Source organism: Castor canadensis, chromosome 7 (genome assembly GCF_047511655.1).
Source record: "Castor canadensis chromosome 7, mCasCan1.hap1v2, whole genome shotgun sequence".
Classification (NCBI taxonomy): Eukaryota; Metazoa; Chordata; class Mammalia; order Rodentia; family Castoridae; genus Castor; species Castor canadensis.
In genome coordinates this window covers 110884842-110899054 of record NC_133392.1, presented here as the reverse complement: position 1 = coordinate 110899054, position 14213 = coordinate 110884842, and the positions used below count along the sequence as shown (strand labels likewise).

Genomic DNA, 14213 nt, shown 5'->3' with positions numbered 1-14213 from the left:
CACACATATACACACACACACAAAAAAAATATTTTCTAGCATAACCTGAGAGAAGAGAGGAAATACCTAAGTTTTATTTTTTATTTTTTTATTAGCATATAATAGATGTAGCAGTGAGATACATTGTGACGTTACATATGTGCTTATAATATGATAATATCTAATCATAATTAGACATCCCCTCAGTTGTTCTCCCTCATTCTCCCATTCCCCCTTCTTAGAACAATTTCAACAATTTTCATTATTTTATACGTGAATACAAGTATGTCCACCATATTCACTCTCCTTTACCCTTTCCTTATGCCTTCCCCCTTCCACAGTACCTCAGTTTTAAGTTTTCAAGAGCCAGAAGTAGCTGTAGTTTTGGTGTTGGAAGGACTCTGGGTTCCTGATTTGGCCATAAACTCAAAGGCAAGGACAGATCAGTAGACTTCTAGGGGCTAGTGAAGGAATGAAGGAAAAAGCTGACTAGTGTGTTTTTAGCCTTTCTTTCTCTATCCTGTCTGTAAGATTGTAAAACATTTTGGAATTCTTAAAGGTAAAAGGTTTAGAAAGGTTATCTTTTATGTTTCTCTCATGGTTTTAGGTAGTGTCCTAGGCTTAGTGAAGAAAGGACATTTACTCTACTTTCCATCACCCTTCTTCACCCACAATTACACGTATCAACTAACAGCTGCAGTTTTAGAGTAGGATTTCACCTGGATTATCCTGTTAGACCTCAGATCATAGTTTGCCAGTTCCTGCCTGGTACAGATACTATTGAATTTTTTCTGCACAAGATTTTTGTTGTTGTTGTTTGTTTGAGTCAGGGTCTAACCATGTAGTTTAGGCTGACCTCAAACTCACTCCTGTCACAGCCTAGTGAGTGCTGTTATTACAGGAGTGCTCCACCACGCCCAGCTGTTTTCTTTGTTTTTGAGATAGGTTCCCGCTGTGTTGCTTAGGCTAGTCTCAAATTTGTGGGCTCAAGTGATTCTCCTGCCTCAGACTTCCAAGTACCTAAAACTACAGGTGCCAGCCACTGCACCTGGCTTCCCAGAAATACCTATAACACAAGGCCTGCAAACGTCCTGTTGAAAATTAGCTAACAATTTAATAACTTGTCACAAAAAGCTAAAGACTTCTGTTTCTACATGCAGGTTTGTCAACACGTGATGCCTCTGAATGAGCGACAAGAATGGGTATATTATTGTGTATATTCCCTTATATCTTAAGTAATTCCACTTGGAGTTATCAAATGAAGAATTGTTTTAGATTTAGTCTGTTGTTTGTTGATTAAATGCTGTTCAATGTAACTGATGTACCTCATTAATCATTATTTATGTGCATTTACATTTTATGTCCATGTTATATACTTTATTATTAAAATAAATAATGTTTTAAAAATCTGTGGCCTTGTTAATTTAGTGGGAAATCTAAGAGTGTTTTGTTTATGAATAGTAAGTTAAAAGAAAATTATAGACAAGCTTTTAAAAAATAATATTCCCTAAATTCTTAAAAATATTATATACTTTTGGTTTATCTTATTCATTAAAATTGTGAAAGAAAATATAAAGACAAAAATAGACATTTAGAGTTGGAGGCGTGGCTCAAGTGGTAGAATACCCACCTGACAAGCCCAAAGCCCTGCATTTAAACCCCAGTACCACCAAAAAAAACGGCCATTTGATTTTCCAATCATAAGAAAGTTAAAGCAAAATTTGGATAAATTTGTTTTTATGTTAAGAAGCAAAAACCTAATGACCATACTAGGAATAATTTATTCTAATAGTGAATTTTCTATTAATTTACTTTTGGATTAAAAAAAATTCCTATTGAAATAATAGGAATTAAATATATATAGCAGTTAATGAAATAGTACATGGCATGAAAAATGATATTAAGCAATTAAGAACTGTGTGGCAATATCAGTAACAGAATACTTGGCCAGCAAATGTCAACTTTTGAAATATGAGTATCATCTAGCAGATACTATTTTTGTACCTAGTACATGCTAGCATACAGTTTAAATGTCATTTGGATTTTTGGCCCTTGATTTAGATACCTGTAAAATGGGTTGTCATTACCTGGCAGTTTGAAGTCATCAGCTGTATCTTAAAAAGTAGCAAAGCTAAGTGTGGGTGGCTCACGCCTGTAATGCTAGCTACTTGGAAGGCTGAGAGCAGGAGGATTGCAGTTCTAGGCCAGCTTAGGTGAATAGTTTGAGAACCCCGTCTCCAAAATAACCAGAGCAAAACTGATTAGAGGTGTGGCTCAAGCAGTAGAGTGCATGCTTTGCAAGTGTGAAACCTTGAGTTCAAACCCTGGTCCCACCAAAAAAATTAAAAATAATGAAATATGAAAACATTTTTAATTGCCCAAATACTTTATATATGGCCACTAAATATGGTTTTGTTTTGCCAATAAATGAAATAATTCCTATGTCACCAGTTACTGAGTTCAGGAAATTGTCTACGAGGCTAAAATATCCACTCCTTTTCAAGGTTGCTTTCTACTCAAGCTTCTGTAGTTTCTCCTAGTTTCAACATTCTCCCCGCCCTCATGCCCTTTGTAGTGTTTCCTTCTTGTGTATAGAATTCTTCTTCCTTCAGGTCTCCGTAATTATGTATCTCCCCACAACCACCACCAAAGAATCCTTTCTTGGATTTTCTCCTGATCAAGACTACTTTTTTTTGTGAATCCTCAAGTAGCTAGTCAAACGTTCTACCACTTTTTTTTTTTTTTGAGATACTGTCTCACTGGGCTGGTGGATGGCTCAAGTGGTAGGGCACCTGCCTGGCAAGTAAGCATGAGGCCCTAAGATAGGGTTTCATAACTGCTGGGGCTGGCCTCGAACTTGTGATACCCTTCTCTCTATGCTGGGATTATAGGCATGGGTACAACATCCACTGATCAAAGAGCAAAGACTACTTTGATGGCCCTAATACTTTGTTCTTACTCTTTGTTGTAGCACTGGTTACACTACATCTTCTTTGCTGTTTATTTAACTGTATTATAGATGAGGTTGAAATTTGGAATAATTATGACCCTAGTGTATGCCTATAAACTATTAAGGATACACAATAAATATTTATTGGTAGGACGGTTGAAAAAAATAGGTGAGACATTAAAATAAACTTACATGTAGCATGACTTTAAAAAATAATTCTTACGGTTTTTTTATGAATAAGATATAAAGCCTAATTGCTATTCAATTCTATTAATCAAAACTTTGTGTTTCACTTTATTAACAGACTAAAAAAACTGAAAAAATTGATTTTTCTGTGATTGTCTAACATGTAGTTTTAATTTGGAAAACAGACTGCATGATCATCATAATGCCTTCTAACTTAAAAATTCTACAGTTCTAATGCCTTAAAAGTAGTTTAAGTGTTAAATATCACTAAGTATCACTGTCATAAGCAAGTCTTAAATTACTATATTTGATCATGGTGCTGATTTTCTATTAGATATTGGAGAAGACTTTTTTTTTTTAGAGCCAGTAGTCTTCTCTTCGGTCTATTTCTGGTTTAGGTTAAATGTGAAGCAGAAACTTAATATACCACACTAATCATATTTTGGATATAGTCCAGGAAAATGGAACTGTGTCTCTGATTTTGGCCACCAGAGGGTGAGCGTATTACTTTGAGAGAGAGAGAGAGGGGTGAATACTGTTTCTCAGCACTGTGTTGGGTTCTTTGTGACTTGTGAGATGGCTTTTGGCGAACTGTACTGAGCACTATAGCTGTGTGTACACCCAGGCGTACAATACTCCTTCAAAGAAAATGTAGAAAAATTTTATTTCTAACTCGTAAAATGGATCCAAAGTCTTTTGTTCTTAAAAAGTACCGACTTTCTTTTCTTCATGAATGTATAAGGGTATGTGAACATGGCCCTGGTAACTTTTCTTTAAAAAAACTTACCTTTGCTACTGAGCCTGCTTAATATATAGGGGGAAAGAATTACATGTGCTTTGAGGAAAAATAGTGGAACTAATTTAGTGGAACTAGTTCAAAGGAAGTATGTAAGATTCATGTGAAGAGAGAATTTGGGGGCCAGGAACTCGAAATAGTTGTGGAAATTTTAAGGAGGACCAAGATTTTGGTTGTCTTGACTGTCTGTGTTTGTTAACTCTGCCTAGTACTATCTAAAGAAATGAAAAAAAGGTATCCTCAGTTCTTGTGACTAATTCACAGGCTGTCTATATTTGACCAAAGTCAGCTTATGCTTTAAAAATAGGTACTCTGGACTGGGGATATAGCTCAATGTAGAGTACTTGCTTAGCAAGGATGAGGCCCTGGGTTTAATTCCCAGCACAAAAAAAGCACTTTACTATTTTTTATATATTTCTGAAAATACATAGGAGTATTAAAAATAAGACATATATGGGCTAGGAAGGTAGCCCTGTGGTAGTATAGCATGCACAGGCCCTGGGTTTGATCCCCAGCAACACACACACAAAAGAAGGGTTAGAATAGGGTTCCATTTCTGAAAATTTTAAATATTTTTAAGTTTCTTTTAGACACATAAACAACCAGCATTTTGTACATATTCTTTATTTTCCTTTATAGGGTCTTTTTTTTTTTTTTTGGTGGTGGTGGTACTGGGGTTTGAACTCAGGGCCTCATACTTGGTAGGCAAGCACTCTACCACTGAGCCACTCCACCAGCCTTTTATTTTCCTTTATAATTGAAAGCAAGATCAACCAAGTTAAGTTGAAGGTTAGCTAAGTTCAATCTTCTAATTGAGGCTAAAAGTCATCAAATAAATTTAATAGTGCCAGTTACAAAATACCAGCATTGTAAGCTTTCTGACAATTTGAGATATGAATGTGCATCATTACCAGAAAGTTCATTTCTCTGTGCCTTTTTTAAACATCTATCATAAAATTGTATTTAGCTTTTGAAAAAAAATACTTTCTTCTTAGCAAAGAACTAAAAACATTAGAAGTAGAGTAGGCTGGAGAAGGGTACACAGGGACATCTAATTAGCAAGTATGAATATATGTTGCATGAGTTATAATAAAGAGAAAACCGGCATGATCTATCCTCAGGAAAAGAAAGCTGAGGAAATGAGTTACATGTCAGCCCATTAGGAAATAATAGTGTACCTTAAATTAGTACACATGGGTCATATGCATTCTAGTGATGCAGATATGGAACTAGAAGAGGAGAGGAAGGGTTGTCCAATTATGGAATGAAGTGGAAGATGAGAATCTTGAGGATTGAAGGTATGAAGGAAGTGTAGTTTGAAACTAAGTAGAACTTTGATTTAATTTTAGTCGTGCAATATATTTTAAATTTTAAATAATGTAAAAAGAGGTACCTCTTAGTGATTATTGCAGGAAGTGAGGCATAGGCTTTAAAATACTGAAAAACACTACACTAAAATTAGATTAGTTTGATAGAGTAAGTTTGAGTAAATTGGGAAAATGGGCGCGGACTGGAAAAATCAGGGAGATGGACTAGAGTTTTAGGTGACCCTGAAAGAATAGGAGAGACTGGGAGGGATGGAAATCTCAAGTAAGGTTGTACATTTTTCAGTTTCCCCAGAGTGTACTACTGTTACCTTTCTGCCTGTTAATATCACAGGCAGCTGGTCAGCTAATCATACACCTATTGGGTGCCTAATATGTGCAGAGCATTGCTTTTGGCACTGCTCATGCAGAGGTGAAACAGCCAGACATTATTCCTGCCCTCATTACACAGTCATCAACAACCTCTTACATACATTTTTAAATGCCTCATCCTTCAGACACCTTTAATCCTTCCCCAATCCAGAAGAAGCTGGTACACATTTTGGAATTTTATTTCAGATTTAAAAAAAATACAGTAAATTTTATCCTTTTGAGGGGGTTGCACAGTTCTATTAATATAATACATACAAATTCATATAACCACCACCACAATCAGAATACAGAACAGCTCCATCACCAAAAAAACTCCCTTATTCTATCCCTATAGTCACATGCCCCCACATGTCCCAATCCCTACCAGGCGCACACACGCCCAGCCCATGGCTGCCGTTCTTCCTCACTATAGTTACCTGGTTTTGAGAATGTTATAGACCTGGGATCATGTGGTGTGTAACATTTGAGACTATATAATACCATTAAGAACCATTCAAACTGTATGTTTAAGACGTTGCCTTTTATTGCTCAGTGGTATTTTATTAAATGGTTGTACCACAGTTTGTTTATTCATTCATCTGCTGTGTTTTTAACAATTATTAATAGAAGGGCAATAAACATTCATGTACAGGTTTTTATGTAAACATAAGATGTAATTTCTCTCATAGACACCTAGAAATGGAATTGTTGGGTCACCTGGTAAATGTGTGACTTTTTAAGAAACTGCCATTACAGAGTGACTATATTATTGTACGTTTTCACAAACAGCAATGTAAGATTTCCACGTATCCTGCATCCTTGTCAGCATCTGATATTGTCCCTGTTTTTATTTTAGCCACACTAATAGATAGGTGTTCAGTGGTGTCTTGTGGGCTTATTTGCATTTCCCTAATGGTTACTGATGTTGAATAACTTTTCATGTGCTTTGCCATCAGTATATGTTATCTTTGTTGAGGTTTCACATCAAGCATTTTGCCCATTTTTAAATTAGATTGTTTTCTTACATTGAGCTCTGAGGGTTCTTTATAAATTCTGATGTCTTTTGTTGGATACATTATTTGAAAATATTTGTGCCTAGTCTGTGGCTTCTTTTTCATTCTCTTAAGTGGATCATATGGAAGGTAAATTTTTAATTTTGATAAGGTCCAATTTATCAGTTTTTTTCTTTTAATGGATTATATTTTGATGTCAAGTTTAGGATACTTCATAACCCTTAGATTATAAAGATTTTCTCCTAAGAATTTTAAAGTTTTACTTTGTATCCTTAAATCTATTATATGTGTTGTTTTTATATGGATTATGAAGTTTAGGTTGAGGTTAACGTTTTTCCATACAAGATATCCACTGTTCTAGTTAAGTTTATTGAAAACATCATCCTTTTTCTAGTACCATTTGTTGAAAAAATTATCTTTTCTCTGTTAAGGTGCTCTTACATCTTGTTTTTAAAAATCCACTGGTTGTTTAGACCCATATATTTTTTTTTTCTTTTATTCATATGTGCATACAATGTTTGGGTCATTTCTCCTCCCTCCCCCCTTCCTTGCCCCCCCATCCCCATCCCTTTCCCCCCTACCCCCTCACTACCAGGCAGAAACTATTTTGCCCTTATAGGAAGGACCAAGGGTTTTTGCTAGTTAAGATAAGGATAGCTGTACAGGAAGTTGACTTGCATTGCTTTCCTGTACATGTTTGTTACCTTCTAAGTTGATTCTTCTCAAAGTAACCTTTTCTCTAGTCCTGGTCCCAACTGAGGCCAACAGGCCTCAGTTGCTTTAAAGAACCTGCATTAGTTTTTCTGTGTTGAGGGCAACAAATGCTATCTAGTTTTTTAGGTGTCTTACCTATCCTCATACCTCCCTTGTGTGCTCTCACTTTATCATGTGATCAAAGTCCAATCCCCTTGTTGTGTTTGCCCTTGATCTAATGTGCACATATGAGGGAGAACATATGATTTTTGGTCTTTTGGGTCAGGCTAACCTCACTCAGAATTATGTTCTCCAGTTCTATCCATTTACTTGCAAATGATAACATTTCATTCTTCTTCATGGCTGCATAGAATTCCATTGTGTATAAATACCACATTTTCTTAATCCATTCATCAGTAGTGGGGCATCTTGGCTGTTTACATAACTTGGCTATTGTGAATAGTGCTGCAATAAACATGGGTGTGCAGTTTCCTCTGGAGTAACCTATGTCACATTCTTTTGGGTATATCCCCAATAATGGTATTGCTGGATCATATGGTAGATTTATGTTTAGATTTTTAAGATGCCTCCAAATTTTTTTCCAGAGTGGTTGTACTAGTTTGCATTCCCACCAGCACTTTAAAGGGTGGCTTCCCCCACCCATCCTCGCCAACACCTGTTGGTGGTGGTGTTGCTAATGATGGCTATTCTAACAGGGGTGAGGTGGAATCTTAGCGTGGTTTTAATTTGCATTTCCTTTATTGCTAGAGATGGTGAGCATTTTTTCATATGTTTTTTAGCCATTTGAATTTCTTCTTTTGAGAAAGTTCTGTTTAGTTCACTTGCCCATTTCTTTATTGGTTCATTAGTTTTGGGAGAATTTAGTTTTTTGAGTTCCCTATATATTCTGGTTATCAGTCATTTGTCTGATGTGTAGCTGGCAAATATTTACTCCCATTCTGTGGGTGTTCTCTTCAGTTTAGAGACCATTTCTTTTTTTTTTTTTCCATTTTTCTTTTATTATTCATATGTGCATACAAGGCTTGGGTCATTTCTCCCCCCTGCCCCCACCCCCTCCCTTACCACCCACTCCACCCCCTCCCGCTCCCCCCCTCAATACCCAGCAGAAACTATTTTGCCCTTATCTCTAATTTTGTTGTAGAGAGAGTATAAGCAATAATAGGAAGGAACAAGGGGTTTTGCTGGTTGAGATAAGGATAGCTATACAGGGCATTGACTCACATTGATTTCCTGTGCATGTGTGTTACCTTCTAGGTTAATTCTTTTTGATCTAACCTTTTCTCTAGTTCCTGGTCCCCTTTTCCTATTGGCCTCAGTTGCTTTAAGGTATCTGCTTTAGTTTCTCTGCATTAAGGGCAACAAATGCTAGCTAGTTTTTTAGGTGTTTTACCTATCCTCACCCCTCCCTTGTGTGCTCTCGCTTTTATCATGTGCTCATAGTCCAATCCCCTTGTTGTGTTTGCCCTTGATCTAATGTCCACATATGAGGGAGAACATACGATTTTTGGTCTTTTGAGCCAGGCTAACCTCACTCAGAATGATGTTCTCCAATTCCATCCATTTACTAGCGAATGATAACATTTCGTTCTTCTTCATGGCTGCATAAAATTCCATTGTGTATAGATACCACATTTTCTTAATCCATTCGTCAGTGGTGGGGCATCTTGGCTGTTTCCATAACTTGGCTATTGTGAATAGTGCCGCAATAAACATGGATGTGCAGGTGCCTCTGGAGTAACAGTCTTTTGGGTATATCCCCAAGAGTGGTATTGCTGGATCAAATGGTAGATCGATGTCCAGCTTTTTAAGTAGCCTCCAAATTTTATTCCAGAGTGGTTGTACTAGTCTACATTCCCACCAACAGTGTAAGAGGGTTCCTTTTTCCCCGCATCCTCGCCAACACCTGTTGTTGGTGGTGTTGCTGATGATGGCTATTCTAACAGGGGTGAGGTGGAATCTTAGTGTGGTTTTAATTTGCATTTCCTTTATTGCTAGAGATGGTGAGCATTTTTTCATGTGTTTTCTGGCCATTTGAATTTCTTCTTTTGAGAAAGTTCTGTTTAGTTCACTTGCCCATTTCTTTATTGGTTCATTAGTTTTGGGAGAATTTAGTTTTTTAAGTTCCCTGTATATTCTGGTTATCAGTCCTTTGTCTGATGGATAATTGGCAAATATTTTCTCCCACTCTGTGGGTGTTCTCTTCAGTTTAGAGACCATTTCTTTTGATGAACAGAAGCTTTTTAGTTTTATGAGGTCCCATTTATCTATGCTATCTCTTAGTTGCTGTGCTGCTGGGGTTTCATTGAGAAAGTTCTTACCTATACCTACTAACTCCAGAGTATTTCCTACTCCTTCTTGTATCAACTTAAGAGTTTGGGGTCTGATATTAAGATCCTTGATCCATTTTGAGTTAATCTTGGTATAGGGTGATATACATGGATCTAGTTTCAGTTTTTTGCAGACTGCTAACCAGTTTTCCCAGCAGTTTTTGTTGAAGAGGCTGCTATTTCTCCATCGTATATTTTTAGCTCCTTTGTCAAAGATAAGTTGCTCATAGTTGTGTGGCTTCATATCTGGATCCTCTATTCTGTTCCACTGGTCTTCATGTCTGTTTTTGTGCCAGTACCATGCTGTTTTTATTGTTATTGCTTTGTAATATAGTTTGAAGTCAGGTATTGTGATACCTCCTGCATTGTTCTTTTGACTGAGTATTGCCTTGGCTATTCGTGGCCTCTTGTGTTTCCATATAAATTTCACAGTAGATTTTTCAATCTCTTTAATGAATGTCATTGGAATTTTGATGGGAATTGCATTAAACATGTAGATTACTTTGGGGAGTATCGACATTTTTACTATGTTGATTCTACCAATCCATGAGCATGGGAGATCTCTCCACTTTCTGTAGTCTTCCTCAATCTCTTTCTTCAGAAGTTTATGGTTTTCCTTGTAGAGGTCATTCACATCCTTTGTTAAGTTTACACCTAGATATTGATTTTTTTGAGGTTATTGTAAATGGTATTGTTTTCATACCTAATGATTTTTCTGTGTTGATTTTATATCATGTTACCTTGCTATAGCTGTTGATGGTGTCTAAGATAGACCCATATATTTTCTTTTTTTATTATTCATATGTGCATACAAGGCTTGGGTCATTTCTCCCCCCTGCCCTCACCCCCTCCCTTACCACCCACTCTGCCCCCTCCCTCTCTCCCCTACCCCCTCAATACCCAGCAGAAACTATTTTGCTCTTATTTCTAATTTTGTTGTAGAGAGAGTATAAGCCATAATAGGAAGGAACAAGGGTTTTTGCTGGTTGAGATAAGGATAGCTATACAGGGAGTTGACTCACATTAATTTCCTGTGCGGGTGTGTTACCTTCTAGGTTAATTCTTTTTGATCTCACCTTTTCTCTAGCTCCTGGTCCCCTTTTCCTATTGGCCTTAGTTGCTTTTAAGGTATCTGCTTTAGTTTCTCTGCATTAAGGGCAACAAATGCTAACTAATTTTTTAGGTGTCTTACCTATCCTCACCCCTCCCTTGTGTGCTAAAGCTTTTATCATGTACTCAAAGTCCAATCCCCTTGTGTTTGCCCTTGATCTAATGTCCACATATGAGGGAGAACATACGATTTTTGGTCTTTTGGGCCAGGCTAACCTCACTCAGAATGATGTTCTACAATTCCATCCATTTACCAGCGAATGATAACATTTCGTTCTTCTTCATGGCTGCATAAAATTCCATTGTGTATAGATACCACATTTTCTTAATCCATTCGTCAGTGGTGGGGCATCTTGGCTGTTTCCATAACTTGGCTATTGTGAATAGTGCTGCAATAAACATGGGTGTGCAGGTGCCTCTGGAGTAACCTGTGTCACAGTCTTTTGGGTATATCCCCAAGAGTGGTATTGCTGGGTCAAATTGTAGATCAATTAGACCCATATATTTTCGTAAGTCTCTTGCTGGAGTCTGTTCTATTCCATTGATCTGTGTATCTTTCCCTTCATTAATATTACACTGTCCTGATTACAGAAACTTTCTATATGTCTTACAATCAAGTAATTGATTCCTCCATATTTTTTATTCTTTTTTTCAGGATTGTCTTAGCTATTCTAGTTTCTTTCCTATTCCATATAAACTTTAGAAAAAGCTTGATTATAGCTATAAAGAATCCTGCTGTGATTTTTATTACTACTGTGAATAATATAGCTATCAATTGAGGGAATTTGCATGTTTATTATGTTGACTTTAATCATGGATGTAACATATCTCTTCATTTATTAGGTTTTCTTTTATTTCATCAGCATTTCTGTAGATGTTTCTTACATATCCTTTATTAGATTTATACCTAAATATTTAATTTAATGAGCTATTCTAAATGATATTCCTTTTAAATTCCAGTTTCTAGTTGTACATTGCTAATACACAAAAATGTGATTGATTTTTATGTGTATTAGTCTGGTATCCTGAGGCCCTTACAAAACTCTTTTTTTTTTTCTTTGTAGATTCATTGGGATTTTCTATATTTTCTTGTCATCTGCAAGTAAAGAGTTTCATTTCTGTCTTTCCTATCTGTATGCCTTTGTTTCTTTTTTCTTGTCTTATTACACTGGCTTGGGTTTCCATTATAATGTCAAATAAGAATGATGAAAGTGGATGATATCATTACCTTGCTCACAGTCTAAAAGGGGAAAATAGATGTTTTTGTAGATGCCCTTCATTAGGCTGAGGAAGTTCCCATCTCATCTTAGTTTACTGAGAGTTTTTAATCAAGAATGGATGCTGGATTTTATCATATATTTTCTGCATTAATTGTTAAGGTCACTTTTTCTTCTTTAGACTGTTAATATGGTAGATTACACTTCTTGATTTTCACATTTTTGAATCAGGCTTTCATTCCCAGGATAAAAACCTCTTTTGGTTGTGATATGTTATTGTTTTTATATATTGTAGATTTTATTTGCTAAGACATTGTTGAACATTTTTGTAGCTATGTACAAAGAATATTGGTTAGTAATTTCCTCGATTCTTAATGTCTTTGTTTCATTGGGTATTAAAGTAAAACTTGCTTCATAAAATGAATTGGAATTCTTCCTCTTATTTACTGGAAAGATTATGTAAAATTGGTATTATTTCTTCTTTTAAATGTTGGTTTGAATTTCCTATAGAAACCATCTAGGCATGGAGATTTCTTTCAGGGAAGATTTTTAATGCTAATTCAATTTCTTTAGCAGCTATAGGGTCGTTGCTTATCAATTTCACTTTGGTTGAGTATTTGTAGTTTGTGACACTGAAGGAATTGGTTCATTTTATCTAAGTGGTCAAATAAACGTTCATATAGTTTTTTTTTTTAAATTGACTGTGGAGTCTGATGTGCTACCCCTTTTTCTTTCCTTATAATAGTAAAATGTCTCCTCTCTTTTTCATTGTCAGTCTTACTGGCAATTTTATCAACATTTTCAAAGAACCAAGTTTTAGTTTCATTGGTTTTTCTCTATTTTTCTGTTTTCAATTTTATTGATTTCTGTGCTCATCATTATTTCCTTCTTTCTGCATGCCTTGAGTTTATTTGCTCTTTTCCTAGTTTTTAAGGATAGAAGCTTATATATTATTGATTTAAAATCTTTCTGTTTATCCTAGTTTTAAAAATCAGTACCTTCTGTGGCTTATACTTTGTATTCTATGTTTTTATTAATTTGTATACATGCCTGGGTTTTATTTTAAGCTATTGTACACTCCTTGAGTACAAAGATCTTATTTTAGGTGTCTAATTGTGGTCTGACTGTCTTTAGTATTTGATGGAAGATGGATGAAAGGAGAGTGGGATGTAAACTGTTTCTAAGTTGCCTTCAAAATTAAGAAAAATATTTTACAGAAATTATAAGTCAGGAATATCCAGGGAAAAAATACACTCCTTAATTTAATTATTTCTGCACAGTCATTTTTGCCACAAAAAATAACATTCACAGTTTCTGGGGATTAGGACATGGATACCTTTCACTGGGGCATTATTTAACCTACCACAGCATCTAACAAGGAATTGAGAACATTGATAAAATGGGATAACAAAGATATTCATTATTTCTTGAAAAATATCCTTTACAGTCTATATTTTTTAAAAATCTTATCTTTTGTCATTTGAAATATTAATATTTGAATATCAACTATTCATATAAATTAATTCAGACTGATGTCCTTTATAGAAGATTCCAAAAGTGAATTCTAGAAGAAAAGTCCAGTTTATCATATTTCAGTTCTTTTCATATATAGCCTCATGAATAACCACTTGACACTGAAACACGAGTTCAGAAACTTGGCACAAGAACAAACTTAATTTCAAAACATGACCTCCAAATATCCATTGACTCTCATTCAAATAAAGGTCTTAAATGCCTGAACAACTTACACATACAAATAGACATTGAATGTCTACAGTTCCGTATGTAGTTGTATATAAACTAGTCATTGTAGCTAACTTCAAACAGATCAGAATAAATTAAGTCTGTATTCAGGAAGAATTTATAATTTAGGCCTAACAAATGGAATAAGCTAACATTTGCAACATCTTAGCAGTAATTTGGGTTTCTATAAGATCATAAGTTGGTTATTTGTCAGCTACAAATTATTGTAAATTATTTTTTTCATTGCTAATATAATATTCACAATTTATGTATTTATATTACTGGTTTTTGTTTTTTGGTTTTTAAATTTAGTTTATATTAATTTACAGTGTACAAAGGGATTTCATTGTCTTATTTCCACACATATATATAATGTACTTTGATCAAATTTAACCCTTCTATTATTCTTTCATATTCCCCTCCTACCTTTATCTTTTACAGCTTTTAGTGCATTTCATTATGCTGTGTTCATACACACATGTAATGTACTTCAATTATATTG

At 35.3% G+C, this 14213-nt stretch overlaps 1 protein-coding gene and 1 non-coding gene across 4 annotated transcripts in view; one reads left to right on the top strand and one right to left on the bottom strand.

Annotated features, from left to right (window-relative positions):
- Efcab7 (EF-hand calcium binding domain 7) overlaps nt 1-1349 on the top strand; it is a 42729-nt gene extending 41380 nt beyond the window's left edge. For all 3 annotated transcript variants that reach the window (XM_074079887.1, XM_074079886.1, XM_074079885.1), the window contains one exon: nt 1140-1349. In XM_074079887.1, coding sequence (XP_073935988.1) covers nt 1140-1214 — 75 coding nt within the window. In that variant the 3' untranslated portion in view covers nt 1215-1349. The remainder of the gene's footprint in view (nt 1-1139) is intronic.
- Nucleotides 1350-4574: 3225 nt separating this feature from the next.
- On the bottom strand, nt 4575-4646 carry Trnag-acc (transfer RNA glycine (anticodon ACC)). The gene has a single exon. It is a non-coding gene; the product is annotated as a tRNA-Gly (tRNA).
- Nucleotides 4647-14213: the final 9567 nt, after the last annotated feature.